A 17,528-nucleotide genomic window follows, 5' to 3' on the forward strand; every position below is an offset into this window, starting at 1 on the left:
AAGTGGAGGCTTACGATTAACAGGGATAAAACGAAAGTGGTGCATTTTAGAAACCCCTCAAAACCTCGATCTCGTTTTAAATTCAAGTGCGGTGATTTAGATATTGCTTATATTGATCGCTATCGTTACTTAGGGTTCTGGTTTACGGAACATCTTGATTTGAAGCTAGCAGTGCGCGAATTTACCAAATCGGCAAGTAGAGCCCTAGGTGCAATATTTACTAAATCCAAATTCACGGGAGGGATGTCGCTTGCAGTCTTCAAACAACTCTACACGTCACTTGTGGAACCCGTTCTATTCTACGGTTCTGCAATATGGGGACATAATAATTATCGTTTCCTTCAAACTGTCCAAAACCGCGCCTGCAGATTCTATTTAGGAACAGGGAAAAAAAGCTCTAATAATTATATCTCCGCGCGAGGTGACCTTGGATGGAGCTCCTGTGAAGTGTACCAAAAGGTTGAAGTGTGTAGACTGTGGTTAAATTTGAAATTCACTGAAGATGATAGATTACTGAAAAAAACAACACAACTGGTCTCTTACCGTCAGTCGCAGTTATCAAACTGTTGAGAAATAATAATTTGGAACATTTACTTTCATCAATAAACTCGGTAAAGCAAAGTGTGAAATTAGTTAAATATCATTTTACTATACTGGATAATGAAAAGTGGCATATAGATTTACATAATGACCGTGATTGTTATAACGGCAATAAGTTGAGAACATACAGATTGTACAAAACTAGTAATTACACGGAAACGTATGCCTCAAATATTATGGATTTCAGGTATAGACAGGCATAAGCTAAATTTCGCAGTGGTAATTTAAAGCTAAGCATTGAAACTGGTCGGTATTCTCGCCCTAAAATACTTTTAGAAAATAGACTTTGTACATTTTATAATTTAAATTGTAATGAAGACGAATGCCATTTTCTCATTGAATGTGATTTTTGTTCAGATATAAGAGCTCATCTTTCTACAACAGCAAAACAGATTGTACCAGGTTTTAACTATTTTAACACTGTACAGAAACTTGTTGTCTTAATGAATGAACCTAATTTACAATATGTCCAGGCGAGCACAGTTCATAAGATGTATGGAAGAAGAATGAGGTTTTAATATTAAGTCTTAACCTTTTTTTTTTTTTCTTAATATCTATGAACTGATTTTTACTATTGATAAACTACGTGGTATTAAAGAATATCTATAGGCCTAGTGTCTCGTAAGCCTCAGTATAGGTTGGGTGTCAATCGTATATTGTTGTACATTTTAGACCATGCTTGTATGTATGTATTTTAAGCAAAATTGACATGTGACACTTTAATAAAATAATTTGTATTGTATTGTATTGTAGTAACACTGGGTAATTACAGAGTAAATTTCAGAGGAAACAGGAAAAAAATTGGACTAATGAGTTAAAAAAACCACAGTCAAATATTGTACATTTTATTATTTTTCTTTATACAAACAATTAAGACAATCTGTGCCAGCACAAAATATCATTAGTAGATAATTATCCAATCTTCTGTCAACATTTGCTTACATCACCTGAAATCGAAGAAAATAGTCCCCTTCATTCCACATTATTTTTATGACAGCGACATAAAAAGTTGTATTTATTCAGTCATCCTCCTTTGAATCAAACCAAATGCTTGAGTCTTATCTTTAGAGAGAGACCAGTCAGTTTTTAAACAATTTTAAAACCAAATTAATCATGTGAGGGAATATTGATACACACCATACTATAAATGGTCAAAACTTAAGGGTTTATATAACACTGGGCAAATATAGATTTCACTAGTAAAGGGGGAAAGTTGAACTGAGCGAAAGTTTCCCCATACACAGTACATACCAGTAAACTTCCCCCGGGTCAAATTTTCACACGACACTGATAAAATCCATTTTTGTCATTTTTTGACCATTGTTTATTTCTATCATCACATCTGATACTATTTTTATTTTATCACATAATGTACTATGTTATCCAGTGAAATGTAATATGACCTATCAGCCCTGTGATTGGTTGCAAGTTTCAATTGTTTCAATTGTGACGTCACGCCTTAGGATAAGTACATGACTTCACAGACTTACGCACTGGAGTCAAAATGGCTGCTTTTTACATTTTAAGGTTGCATGAAAACTGTTGCTTTACATGAATAAATGCCACAAATCTTGATTATGTGATATAAAGGATCTTGCACTCGATTTCATTTCATATAAAATTTATGAAACTTGTCACGATGTTTTCATTTTAGCTTGCCAGAGGCTCGCTAAATAGAAAAATATTTAGACTAGTTTCATAAATCTCATATGAAATGGAAACTCATGTAAGATTCTATATAGATCACTTACTGATGTTTGATGTGATGATAAATTTGTTCTCATTACGGATGTCAAAAAAAGGTGAAAATTAAACAGCGGCGAAAATTTCCTGATATACAGTATATGGTTCCAGTAAAATGTAAAACTTTAATCCATACATATTTCCTAACTAATGGACCCTGTTGAAGATCACACTAACATGGGTTTGGAATATATTGAAGATTTATTTTAAAACTGCCATAAATAAGCAACCTTGAATTATTTTAGAAAAATTGCTTTTCTCTTGATGGCTTTTGCAACATGACATATCTGTCATTTAGTTCTAGCAACATCACATTTGTGATAGTGTTGATGATTTAGGGTTATATTGAAAATTTTACCACGCTTTTCCGAGAGAATAATGAACGGATATTACTTATTTCTTGAATGTCTTCAAATATTGTACAGAAATCATGTATAGCCTGACTGTCCATAAACCAATTTACAGGGAAATAAGTCATCAAGAAATAAGCCTGTAAATAATTTCTGATTTGATTAATTTATACACATATATATATATATTACACACCATTTTATATGTTAAGGAAGGATTTTTCCTGCATAGATCCAAGGTATTTGATCTCATCACCTCGTATACAAAGTTCCTCGGACGGTGTTTTCATTTTCTTTTCCTGAAAGAACAAAGCAACTTTATTTAAATTTCTTTAAAAACACAGTAATTGGTGATGAGTCCTACTGATGGAAGCCTAAAGAATGAGGACCACAACAACAGGTAATGTTAACAGTTTTAACTTTAACATCAGCAGTGGTTTTATTCCATCAGCAGTGGTTTTATTCCATCAGCAGTGGTGGTTTTATTCCATCAGCAGTGGTTTTATTCCAGAATTCAGACAGAGAGGAATTCCCTCTACACTTAAGGTTTTAAGTTGTTTCTAAGAAATAGTGTTTCGTAGAAACATGCACTATAATGCTTTTTCCAGTTAACATTATCTTTTATATTTGTTAATCCAAATAGTCAAACCTGTGTTCAGAGATCACCTTTGTAAAATCCATAAGTGGTCTCTTATAAGAGGTGGCCTATTATAGAGGTTCAGCTAACATAAAATAACCACAATGAGCATTTTTTTTTAAAGTGGTCTCTTAACACAGGTGGTCTCTTAGTAGAGGTGGTCTCTCAAGCAGGTTTGACAGTAATTCATTGTTGTTTTCAGCAAAATAAAAATGTCCAACCTGCTGGTTATACTCCTCTACTAATCAGAATTTTCATTTATAGCTGTGGCAGTTATATTGGGACTAAGGCCATGAAAAGAAGTCACTAAATATAGGTCAAATTAAATGTGCATTGTTCAGAAGAGGTCACATATGATACAGCCAATCAGAGGTTATCCTTACAATCTTTACTTTGTCTAAAATATCCTACTTGATACAATATATACATGTATACACACCTGATACATAGATGTTCTTTCAAAACTTTGTTCTCCACAGTTTCTGAAATTAATGAGGTAAAATGAAATCACGCTATTTTATACAATTCAACCTAGAAAAAGCAGAAAACTTATTCAAGGCTGTGAGGTATGCCTTTTACCATCAATATAGCAAAAATAAAATCTATTGTAAGATATAACTCTAACAGTTTCTGAGATTACGACCGGACATTGTCCACACAAAATGAACTGGCTGCTACAAACGTATAAAGGATAATTAAGACTGATCATGAATAATTAAATTGTTACATTAACATAGTTTAAGATTATACAAGATTTAAACAATGTATAATGATTGAGCTTGGCTATGTACACTTACATCCCTTATAGTATATTAGGGGTGTAAAACACATTACCAATACATATATATAAATTTGCTCTGCATCCTTCCATTGCAATGCATGAAGATTGCAATTGGTGTTGATTATAACAACTCTTGGTCATCGTCTCTTGGTCATGTGACTAACCCTTTCACCACATACTGTAGACCATAATGGACTTATCCACAATGCAAGGTAGAGTCTACTAAAGTTACATAGGGGTAAAAGGGCTAAATCGTGACATCACCAATCTGATTGTGACAACGCTGACTTAACTGTTCCAAGAACTTCACGAACTGACGATAATAATTGAAATAATATGATATAAAATAACATCTTTTTTATTGAATAACTTTAAAAGTAATTGTATATGATATATTTAATATTATTGTTATAACATTATTATAACACACTGCTAAGGTTGATGAATAAGCATTAACCCTTTCACCCCTAGGTAACTTTAGTAGACTATACCATGCATTTAAGGGGGCGAGTCCATTATGGTCTACGGTGGTGAAAGGGTTAAGCCTTGTCCTGGCTTTACCATTTGATTTTATTATTTTAACATCATTTGTATTTATTTTTGAGTTCTGCAAGGATTTCCAAAGTAGTTTTTTTACTTACCTACATGGTGCAGTTGGATACTTGTGAATAGAGGTAGCTCGATGGCTACATTTTTTACACTTAAAGAACCGCTTCTTTGTTTCAACTGTCTTTATTGTGTGTCCATTTTCTTTGCATGAGTCACCTGGTTTAAATGCTGTATAATTACACTGAAAGAAAAAAGAATACACAATAAATAGATCATTTATGTATAAATCATATCATGATTGGGTAATTAGTGCCGACATGTAAGATATCTCTTTTTCATCTGCTTGTTTGTGCCAACAAAATCAAATTATTAAAGCAAACTGCGCTGTTGTTGTAGGGACAAAAACTGTGTTATGCCATTCATGACAAAGAGTCTGTACATTAAATTGTAACTTGTGTAGGACAATTTACAGTAGAATAATAATATTTACTGGAAAATAACAAGCTTTCAAATCCATTTAACTCAAATTCAGGGGAATAGGACCCCGAGTCCCGCTCAAAGAATATATAAATTTCTGACCCTTGGCTACAGCCACTATTTACAGAAACTTCTAGATGCAATAAAATGGAGCCATAATATTTGTACTTCAGCAAAGATATTCATTTAATATCATGTGTCTGGATGAAGCCCACCATCAGATGAAACTAATTGGCCAATCAAACACCTAAAATAGTTTAGCTGATGTAAGAGTTGTAATTCATTCCCCTGAATTGTATCGTTTCATTTGCCACCTCACATACTGCCAACAAAGTTTTAGGTCCCGTTTTCTCCTTTTCTAAGAACTCTTTTATACGGTTCCTTCAATTTATCACCAAACCCCTTTATAACACCAAAATTTCTCTGAACAAATATTTATTATTTAAGTCTACGACAAAAATCTTTAAAATCTTGCACTCAATTATTATGAAGTTGACCGTTTAAGCAGGTATGTGTATCCCGATAATACTGTATCGTAAGCATCATACCGTGATACATATGGTATCATGAGGTAGGTGTATCACTGTAGCCCTAATTACACCACAACCCATCTCAAACACTTTATATCTATATCACTACCAAACTCAAATACAATACTGGTATAGTATACCACTACCAAACTCAAATACAATACTGGTAAAGTATACCACTACCAAACCTCAAATAAAATACTGGTATAGTATACCACTACCAAACTCAAATAAAATACTGGTATATTATACCACTACCAAACTCAAATACTGGTATATTATACCACTACCAATCACAAATAGCTGGTAGATGATCCAACACTGATGAACTGTAACACTACATGAAACACTTACCTGAACACAAGTGAATACTTTACATTTCATTTCCATAATTGAGGACATCTTGTCCTCATATTTTTCTTTCTTCTCCATCGCCATGAAATACCTCTCCTCATGTTCAGCTTCCACCTGTATCAGTTCAGTATAAAGAATGGAGTGATACAAAGGACTATCAGGAAATACCCCTTTTACCACTTAACACTGGATATATCCCTATCACCGATTCATACCATTCACCAAGAGCATTTAAACCCAGATTTCACCTGTCATATTTGACCTAATAAGTACCCTATTGCTCTCTCTGGTCAAGGTATCCCAGGTTTGAGAATTTCTGAAAGTTTTATGATAATTCTTATTTTCTAGAGACACCTGTGAGGTTAAATATGATAACAAAAACAAGAGGCCCAAAGGGCCTGTAGTCTGTATCGCTCACCTGGATAATAAAGCAACCGTGGGAAATTATTCTCATTACATAAAATCCCTCCAATGGTACAGAAAGAGAAGGATTTTGAAATTTAAACCTCAAATTCCTCTTTTGAGACACACACCGTTTACACAAAAATCAGTGTTTTTGGCCTAAGGATGCTCCAGACCATATTCAGTCAAAATCTACATGGGCGTTCAGGACTAGTAGCGTTTTAAAGGAAAATATTGACAGATGGATGCCGCTCCATGACATAAGCTCAAATATTCATTGCTAAATTATGATTTGTTTGGATTGGTTATGTTCATGCAAGTGAATTTGCTTTCAGACTGACAAGTATCAAATATTCATTGCTAAATTATGATTTGTTAGGATTGGTTATGTTCATGCAAGTGAATTTGCTTTCAGACTGACAAGTATCATGTTGGCACCTATTGTAGCTATATGGGCGTTAGATCTCTCTGCTATACAGCCATTCAGGTACCAGAATAATGCTACATCATGGTATATAAGGTCTACCAGGTAATATTACACATTCAGTGTTCTGTAAAACAGGAAATTTTGACAGCCTATGACTTTGATTAATTTAAATTTTTGGCAACTGATTTTAACATTTATTTGAGACCCCTTTCAAAGAACCCCACAAAACTAGAAGCTAGCAGCATGTGTTATGATTTTATGGCAGTGAATCTAAAATTAAAAAAATTATAAATTTTTAAATTCAATAAATCTGAAAACTCATGTCATATCAATACAGAAATTTGAAAGCCAGGTGATGTAGCTATTTCTTCCACAACATCTAAACCCAGTGAAGTGGAATATTTCGGCTCCACTGCTTTAATTGTGTCAGAGCATTGGCAATTAAGGCTAATGGGGTTATTTTGCAAATTTATGCAGTAAACACAAGACTGCATTCAATTGCAGAAAATTAATGATTCAAATCAATGTTGGAATCAGGAGGATGTCGCTTCAAAAAATCTTATTTGCAGGTGTTAACTGTAAAGTTTGAAGTCATTAAAATCTGGATGAAAAGATTTTGTGTTTTTCTATGTTTTGTTATTTACTTTCACATATCTCAATATGTATTGTATCATGTGTCATGTATTTAAAATTCATATACAATTTTTCTTGTATTGTCAGAAAGTATATCATTACAGGTCTATTTGATTAACTGATGGTTGGTTTGTTTGTGTTTTATGTCCTATTAACAGCTATGGTCATTTAAGGACGTGCCAGGTTTTGGTGGTGGAGGAAAGCCGGAGTTCCCAGAGAAAAACAACAACCTACGACCAGTACTTGGCGACTGCCCCACGTAGGCCTCGAACCCGCGACCCAGTGGTGGAGGGCTAGTGGTAGCAGAATGTCAGACGCCTTAACCACTCGGCCACCGCGATGCCCATACTGATGTAATTCTCTTCAAAAAGTATCTACGTATGTAGTTTGTATTGTTGAAAACCTAGATCCGTATCTGAGATACAACTACCTCAGTACTGTTATGTAAATTTCATTAACATGCCATTGAAACTTCATGTAATCAGATTTTCAATTATGGTCAACTTGTGCCAAAACTGTATTTAAAATTAGATGTAGTAATATACCTCAGCCAAGGCGCCCTTGTGCTTTGAGCGTACTTTCATCAATTGTTTGAACTCCTCTGAGTTCACATCTATATTCCCTAGAAGTTTGGAGCGTTTTCTAGGCGGCTCCTGGATACAACTACCATCTTTTGCTTTGTCAGTGGAATCTACAAAAAACAAAATGGCAAAAATGATGATAAATGTATTAGGTATCAATAATTACTGATAAGTAGACTTCTGTGGGAAAACACATATGCCCACATTCGCTCCACTCCTTCTGCTGATCAAATTTGGGTTTAGCACCCTGAAACACAAAATTGTCTGAGAAAAAATCTGTTTCATTTAACCCTTTGTCCGAGATAAAATGTCACATTTAACCCTTTCAACCCTATATCACTTTAGCAAACTCTACCATGTATTGATCTGGACTAGTCCATTATGGTCCCCAGTGGTGAAAGGGTTGATAGAACTACATGTACATATCATCTGTAAGACATGAAACTACAATACAGGAGCACAACAACAAATAGAAAGTGACCTGAATCCATAACTCTTCATTTGAAACTTTGAAGTGTTAGGCCCCTTTCACGTAACTGGTTCAACCAGTTGATACGGTTGAACCTGAAAGAAAAACGACAGGCGCAGATCTGAACTGAGGTTGACCTCAGGAATATTCGGCACGTGTAGATTGAGGGGCCAAGACGTTCCTGACCGAAACTAATGTGCTGACTATTGCTAGTTATAAAACAAGGTCGAGCCATGCCACTTGCAGATTTTAAGATATGTTATATAATTTAGTGGACGTATGTATGAAGGACATATTATTCTTGATATATTGTTATAAATTTATTCAGCGAAACTTTGCATTGTTTTAGCTCTGCCTATGGTTCGGTCCAAATGCGTTTGTTTATCCTGGAATATTTCTGTGTCACCTGAACCGTTTCAACCGGGGTATGTGAATGTAACATTAGTGAACTTGGTACAAATCAACAAGAAAACAAAGCCGAAGTATTTTTTTGTTTATCCATGTAGCAACATTGAATCTTTTCCTTTGATCCAGGACCCTGAAATATACACTTATTTAAGGCGTTTGTGACTCAAATAGTTGTTAACATTTTAATCCAAGTCAGAATAATAATTTGACTTTTAGATCAACAACCCTGGAATATGAACCCTTTCAAAGCATCAGTGTTATATATATACTTTTAATGATTTTTTTAATGATTTTTATCACAATTAAATGTAAAAGTGAAGGCGGTAGAGACCTGATGCCAAAGTTAGATAAACAGACATGGAGATAAGGACATGTTTTTTTGTTTTTTGTTTAAAGCACATATGCTCTCTCCCTATTTAAGGCAGGGCATATTTTAGAATAATCAATGTTTCAACAAAAACAAGAGGCCCAATGGGCCTGAATCGCTCCCCTGGTATTAATCTCACACTTGTAATCTTAAAAGTGGACGAAAATACAGCTACAGGCAGAATATCAGTGTTTGATTCATAAGAACCTATTAAAAGATTTAAACATATGACGCCTGTGACCTTGAATGTCCAACAAGGACATTAGGTTGAACAGAGCTTAAAGTCTTCCAACCCAGCATGCTTTCGGCAAAATATCATAACCCGGGACCTATTGGTTATACAGAACAAGTCATTTAAAGATTTAAAAATATATTGACCCCAGTGACCTTGAATATAAGTAAAGATCATTCATTTGAACATGCTACTGGCCAAACATCATCATCCTTAAGACTTTCGGTTATTGAGAAGAAGTTGTTTAAAGGTTTTAAACATATTTGACCCCTGTGCCCTTGAAAATAAGTAAAGGTCATTCATTTGAACAAACTTGGTATACCTTCATCCTGGCATGTTACTGGCCAAATATCATTATCCTAGGCTTCTTAGTTATTCAGAAGAAACTGTTTAAAGATTTGTTCAGACAATTGACCCCTGTGATCTTGAAAATGGACGAAAGTCATTTATTTGAACAAACTTGGTAGCCCTTAATCACAGCATGCTACTTGCCAAATATCCTAACCCTATGCCTCTTAGTTATTCAAAAGAAGTTGTTTAAAGGTTTTTAACATATTTGACCACTGTGACCTTGAATACAAGTCAAGGTCATCCATTTGAACAAACTAAGTAGCCCTTCATCCCAGCATGCTACTGGTCAAATACCTTAACCTTAGGCCTCTTAGTTATTCAGAAGAAGTTGTTTAAGGGTTTTTAACATATTTGACCTCTGTAACCTTGAATATAAGTCAAGGTCATTCATTCGAACAAACTTGGTAGCCCTTCATCACAGCATGCTACTGGCCAAATAGCATCATCCTAGGCCTTTTTGGTTATTGAGAAGAAGTTGTTTAAAGGTTTTTAACATATTTGACCCCTGTGAGCTTGAATATAAGTAAAGGTCATTCATTTGAACAAAATCGGTATACCTTCATCCCAGCATGCTACTGGCCAAATATCATAATCCTAAGCCTCTTAGTTATTGAGAAGAAGTTGTTTAAAGGTTTTAAACATATTTGACCCCTGTTACCTTGAATATAAGTCAAGGTCATTCATTTGAACAAACTTGGTAACCCTTCATCACAGCATGCTACTGGCCAAATAGCATCATCCTAGGCCTTTTTGGTTATTGAGAAGAAGTTGTTTAAAGGTTTTTAACATATTTGACCCCTGTGAGCTTGAATATATGTAAAGGTCATTCATTTGAACAAACTTGGTAGCCCTTCATTCTAGCATGTTACTGGCCAAATATCATTAGCCTAGGCCTCTTAGTTATTCAGAAGAAGTTGTATAAAGATTTTTTAAGACAATTGAACCCTGTGACCTTGAAAATGGATGAAGGTTATTCATTTGAACAAACTTGGTAGCCCTTCATCCCAGCATGCTACTTGCCAAAAATCATCACTCTGGGCATTTTGGTTATTCAGAAGAAGTTGTTTAAAGTTTTTAACATATATGACCCCTGTGACCTTGAAAATAGGTGAAGGTCATTTATTTGAACAAACTTGGTAGCCCTTCATCCTTGTTTGCTTCTGGCCAAATTTCATCACCCTAGGCCTTTTGGTTATTTAGAAGAAGTTGTTTAAAGTAAAATATTGACACCGGACGACAGACGACGGACGGACGGACGGACGGACGGACGACGGACGCTGCACCATTGCATAAGCTCACTTGGCCCTTCGGGCCAGGTGAGCTAAAAAAGATATATAGTGGAAAATGACTCAAATGTTTTTTCTCAGTGTTTTAATTTGCTAGAAACAAAAAAAAAAACATTCCGAGATGCTATTAAAATATCTTTGCCTACTGTCTCCATTCCTAGGTCCGTGGAAATGTTTTTTGTGATTTCACAGCACATACCTTGTTTACTCATTTTAACAAGTTGTAACACAATCTTGTGCTCCTGCTACCTTGCCAATTAGTGTCGGTTTGACATTTGAACTCAGAAAAACATACTCTTACTTCACCATTGTATTACGTTTGATCAAAATCTCTCAAGAAATGAAGTCACTAGAATGATGACACAGAATTAGGATGTGATGAGAGGATGGGACCGACTGTACAAATGCACCCTTGGATGTAACGCACACCATGGTTAGGTTACTTCCCATGGAGAATGTTTCCCCCTTTTTCAAAATGAAGCTGTCCTTTGTGAACTTTTCCTTAAAAACTTTAAGTGGACACTGTTTAAATTGGCAGTAACAGATAGGAGAAATGTATTATGGACAGTTTTTTGTTCGTTCTGACCAACATGATTGACAGTTGGTATATCTGTTGAATATTTCACATTATTGCAAAAAAAGTGTTTCACAAGAAGACACTATATACAATAGGAAATTTCTTCTCAAAACCTGTACAAGTTTTAAAATGTTGCCCTACCCATATTTTCTGCAACCCTCTTCCTGACCTGGGTATTGGATTCAGGTGAGCGAATTTTCTTCTTGACAGCATTTGGGTCATCCTTATTGATTCCCCCACTCACGTGGATCTTGGCAATGGCTTTTTTCTGAAACAGTAAATCACTCTTATAACTACTCTGTGAATAAGCAATCTGGGCCTGCTGTTGAAAGCCTGATCAGTTTACAAGTTGTAACCTTTGATTTTCAAATCAATATTAATACAAATTGTCTGAATTTTCATCAATTATTTTTTGTAATTCATATCCTGATTTTGATCCCCTTTATGTACATGAAACTGAAAATATGGCTTTTGATCTAAACCCCAAATTCTCCTCAATACTGGTGATATTTATTAGTTGTCCATTTTTTTAGTGATTTTACAGCTGTTAAAATATTTCATATTTGGTGTAACATTTGTTTTTAGAAAAATGGAAATTGGAAATTGTGCCTCTCCCTCAATACCCTGGCCTGGCGCTATTATTCATATAATTAATAGGAACTATTATTACTTCGAATCCTGCTTCATTAAGACCTGAAATACTGCAGAGCACAAGTTGTATTGGGTTGGATTGCCCTAGTTTAAAACTATTAAAAAAAAAATTAAAAAAATATTAACGTATCCATACTTGAATATCAGTTTAAGAACATGTGTAAACCAGAACATCTGGTTTCGGTAAATATATCTCTATGAAATTGATCTTGTGACATTAGGAAACGTTTTTATTCTGAAACTGGTTTTGTTTACTGACATATTACGCTGTAGCTGTTTCCTAATTCCCTCCCCTCAGTCTTTGCTATTTTCTATCACAAATTTATGACGCTAAATAAAATTTAAAAAATCATCCTGTATCCCAGACAACACTCCTATAATTTCTTTCTGTATGTTATAACAGAATTTCCTCTTAAACACGCTTTTTACACAATGAAAACTTCCTGGTTAGGCTTTGATTTGACGAACAGGACTCGCTACAGTAATAAATGTCACACACTCTCAGACGTTTCCTATCCGACAAGCCATCAGTCTTCATGGAAACAAAAATATATATTGATTGATAAAGTGGCTAGGGAGCCTAGAGCTGCAATAATGCAAAGTGAGAGCCAGTTTCCCATTCACAAATCACTTCCTTCACTTTATGAATGAGAAGACCTCACTATCTGGTATTTTGCTGCTGTTCCCAATTGAATTGTGGTGGAAACTGTACACACACAGAGTGCTGTGACCATTAACCATTTCTCAAAAGATATCAAGAAAACTGAACGGCAATGTAATGATTATTTATCATTGATGCTTTGAGAGGTAACGAGACTTGGTGGGTCAGTGAATGACACAGATCGCTCACAAATTAACGTCACTAGGAGTGGCTCACTGTTACAGAACTCTAACGCCACTCTGCTAATTAAATCATTACTGGAATATAAGCTAAAATGCTGCAAGCAAACTGCCAACAAATTTAATAGAAGCCCCTTCAGGAGAATGTTACCTCAGAGGATCAAACCACAATCCTTCCAACCATTTTGATCAAACATTAGCTGTTATTAGATGAAGAAATCAACAGTAAATATGTTTTATTAGAGATCTAAGTCAGTGTGGCAAATCGCCATGGACATCCATCCTTGTACTCTAGTGTCTAAAGATGTACAATCTGAGCCTCCGTAATGGGACGCCCACAGGCAGCCAGGGCCCAATGACAGGCTCATGTATGTTATAATGTGGCTACACCAAATACATCAAACAATTTTCATGTTACATTGAGTTTAGGGTTCTCACTCATCAACAGCTTCTACATCTGTAATGTAACCTGCAGTATGAATGGAGAAAGATTGCTGCTTATAAGTTACAATATACAGGTGTGTCAGCCCAGGGTGGCTGCACTATAAATCAATTGGGTTTGTGAAGCAGTTTTGTCATGAGTTATCTCCCCTTTTTATATACATTTTATGGCAAGAAAGAGTGTTTATATTTAATTACCCTCTACTCAAACCTGTTACAAGTAACAATGGAAAATAACCATGCTGAAATAAAAATATATCATATAATAACCAGACAGAAACAATATTTTATCTCCTGATTATTAATGACAATTGGAAGGGAGTGATCCTTACACTGTAATGTTTATGAAAATAATACCTAATGACAGCAGGTGTTCTACTGTCAATCATCTGTAGAATTATTCAAGCAATGAAAGTTTCAGGTATTGTGATCCATTATCATGCATTGCTACTGCTGACAATCTTAATTAATCAGGAATTTTTGCCTGTCGGAATCTGTATAAACCATACAAATCTCAAACTTCTGGCAGCATTGATGTTTCAAAAAACAGTACAGAGAAAAATAACATATAATTTTAAACAAAAAAAAACAGTATCAGAGAGGGTTTTTACCTTAAAGTACCAGCATGACAATGAAATCTTTGAAAGCATTGTTTGTGTTATAAATATGCATCGCCTTGTTGAAGCTTCTCTCTATTTGTGTTCCTCATGTCGTCACTACATTGAAATAGGCGAATATACACACTCCTAATTGACAAATACTTTGTTTTGCCTAATGGATCTACCTTGGTTTTGTTGATGTTGACAGGTTAAACAGATGGATAACTTGGACTTTGCCTTTATCTCCACAGGTGATAAAAATGGCAGATGAACTGGACTAGAAATACCTTCTTTGGTTATAGAACAGGTTATTTACCTTGGCAAGGTCCATTTTGATCCCCACTGATTTTCCTCGCGGAAATGAGACCTCCAGTGAGATATCACTGCCTGGTGAGAACCCCTTGCCTAGAGTCGGGACAGCTTCCAGAGGGTTGAGGGTGCGACCCTGGGCCAGTTGTCGCTTCCTCTCCTTCGCTGCCAGCTTATGCTGCTGCAACAGTTCCTTCGGTGTGATAGACTGAATTAACGCATTGTTCCCACCAGTGTCTGTACCGTAGAAATTTTAAGATTATGATTAAGAAGTAACAAGAAAATGCTGCCATCAAAATCCCTCACTCTGTAGACAAGCCAGGAAAAGATGTCTAAGTTACCATGTAGCATACAGAACAGTTGTGATTGGTTCAGAGTGACACATTAATTTATATTGTCAATATTCGTGTAAAGCAATAGTGCAAATATAAGTAGTGCTCCAAAATGATGACGAACATGCTTAGATTACAACATTAAATTTGTATAGTTACGATGTATTCAGTAAGATTCATCAGTCTGAAAATATGTAATATGAGCTGTGAGCTCATTCAGTCATAGTTTGACGAAGGGACCGGTCGGTCTTGAAACATAGTGACATGTTTAATACCTACATTGTTTGTGTATAAAGTAAAACTTTGATATTAGTTTCGATGTAGCAATTATGTAATTACCAAGATATGGACTTAATGATTCTTCTGAACAGGATATATGAGGAAAGTCATGAGAAAATCACCAAGTACTATGCATGTAGTGTTGAAGGTTACCATTTACCCACATATGGACTTAACATGTACAGTTATGTGATATATGAGGCAATGATAATAATAGTCACTTAAGCATTAAGGTCGAATGAGTGTATTGATAAACGGAAATAGGAAGTGCATGTACATCCCTAGTTGAATGTTTAGTATTGATAGAACAGTGTGTTCTCTCAATATTAAAGTATTTCAAAGCAATGCAGGCATTAATTCAGTTGTTTTTAATCAGAGAGTCACATGGTTTTTTCTGTACTTCAGGAAACTGGCTACCTATTTCACTACTGTGAAGTTTTTCAAGACAGATAACACTTACATGCAATTACTATTATTATAAAATGTCAATTTTTAATCGTTTATAGATAATTTATTTTACATAATTTCAGCATTTATTAAATTGATATACATTAATGCAATACTAATCTATGGCAGTATCATTTTTATTGACATTATTTTGCAAAAAATTGTGTCTTTATTTTTTCTCTCCAAAATTCACGCCTATTTACATAAATTTCCATTTAAAATCCTTAATATTCTGACAACCTATATTTTGTTTGTGGCAGAAAATTTTCTTTACTTCAAAGCAATATAACTACAAAATTTGAAGAAATTCTACTGAGAAATGGTGACACAAACCTATTACCTTAAATTGTAGACCAAATTCAGCATCCTGTTTTGATTCCACAATCGTTCAGTAGAGCGACCCTAGCTGCATCATGCAAGTATTATATGTGTGGCACTTATAGTATCCCAGAAATGGACTTGATGTTTTGTTCATAATGTGTGCACGGATGGATGGACAGAATCTGTTTCTATATCCTCTGTGTACTTTGCTGAGCGGTGGATATAAACAATGTGAGCTGGGTCTCAGCTAGACATATACCACTCCTTTTACTCTGACCAATGACCACCAAAGATTCATCCTATGTAAACGCTGATGTTACCACATACTACAGTGAAAATATATAGTAAATTTGTCGACAAATCATGTTGTAATCAACTCGGAAGCTAAGTGTTTGGTTAAAATAATTCTACATAAACAAGAACTTTTGTCTGCTAACCTTTTTAATTATACAAGCTTACCTTTAACATATTTTCCTCTATAACTTCTTAATTATACAAGCTTACCTTTAACATATTTTTCCTCTTTGACTAAGTGTTTGACAAAGTTCATGGCACCCACTGAGGGGGTTGTCAGCAAGTCGACACTGAAATGGTTTCACAATAATCATAAATTGACAGTCGCACACTGAAACAGTAAGACACTGAAATAGTGCAGGCTGAAATATTCAAACTGAAATTAATAGTGCAGACTGAAGAAGTCAAATATATTATAATCCAGACTGATATTCCAAAACATAGTCACATTGAAACAATCCACACTAAAATGATAACATAAAGAAATATTATTGACTTATCATAACAAAAGCATAAAAAGAAAATTGTTGTGTGGTAGCTGTTACAACAAAGGGAGGTAATCTGAGTGTATCTATGTCATGGTGGATGTCACACTTACAATTCACTCTTGTTATCCTTGAGGTCCTTGAGCCGCTTCTGGTCCTCTGGCTCCAGATTGTGTAGTGACATAGTGGTCACCTTCCCTTTACCTTGAACCGCTTGTTTCTCTGACAGTTTGTTCAGCGTCACTTTGTCATTCTTATTTGCTGGAGGTCTGAAGTAAAGTTACTTAATAATAATAATTGAAGGTTCTTATATACCGCTTTATCACAACCTAATTCGTAGGTTGTCTCAAAGGGGTTCACAAACAATTATCCGTGGTTATAGGGCCTTTGCAACCAGTCAATACATTTCTCAACTCCCTGGGGAGCATACAGCCGGAGCTGCCATTTCAACAATTCTAGCACTGCCCAACCACGTACTCATTTAAAGCTGAGTAGACTGGAACAAGCCGAGTAAAGTATCTTGCTCAAAGATACAACACATTGCCGTGTTGTTTCGCGAACCCGCAACCCTTCGGTCACGAGCCCGGCATCCTACCACTGGACTACTGGCCTCCTACTTATAAATGACTGCTGATTAAAAATTCCATGAAGAAGTCTGTATATTACTAAAGGGCACGTGTGTATAAACAATTAAAATCTTATAGATTCTAAAATATATTTTCAACCTAATCTTAAAAAGGAGATTGAAATGATGATTTTACACAATCTTGGCCATA

At 35.1% G+C, this 17,528-nt stretch overlaps 1 protein-coding gene across 1 annotated transcript in view; it reads right to left on the reverse strand.

Moving 5' to 3' along the window:
- Positions 1–1,432: 1,432 nt before the first annotated feature.
- Positions 1,433–17,528, reverse strand: part of LOC110442134 (protein MCM10 homolog) — a 28,867-nt gene continuing 12,771 nt past the window's right edge. Inside the window, exons 15-24 of the mRNA XM_021485598.1 lie at positions 16,866–17,021; positions 16,478–16,557; positions 14,602–14,831; positions 11,896–12,022; positions 8,029–8,174; positions 6,022–6,135; positions 4,753–4,901; positions 3,770–3,812; positions 2,890–2,992; positions 1,433–1,547 (exon numbers count right to left, since the gene is read on the reverse strand). Coding sequence (XP_021341273.1) covers positions 2,894–2,992; positions 3,770–3,812; positions 4,753–4,901; positions 6,022–6,135; positions 8,029–8,174; positions 11,896–12,022; positions 14,602–14,831; positions 16,478–16,557; positions 16,866–17,021 — 1,144 coding nt within the window. The 3' untranslated portion in view covers positions 1,433–1,547; positions 2,890–2,893. The remainder of the gene's footprint in view (positions 1,548–2,889; positions 2,993–3,769; positions 3,813–4,752; positions 4,902–6,021; positions 6,136–8,028; positions 8,175–11,895; positions 12,023–14,601; positions 14,832–16,477; positions 16,558–16,865; positions 17,022–17,528) is intronic.

Source organism: Mizuhopecten yessoensis, unplaced genomic scaffold (genome assembly GCF_002113885.1).
Source record: "Mizuhopecten yessoensis strain PY_sf001 unplaced genomic scaffold, ASM211388v2 scaffold716215, whole genome shotgun sequence".
In the NCBI taxonomy this organism is placed as follows: domain Eukaryota; kingdom Metazoa; phylum Mollusca; class Bivalvia; order Pectinida; family Pectinidae; genus Mizuhopecten; species Mizuhopecten yessoensis.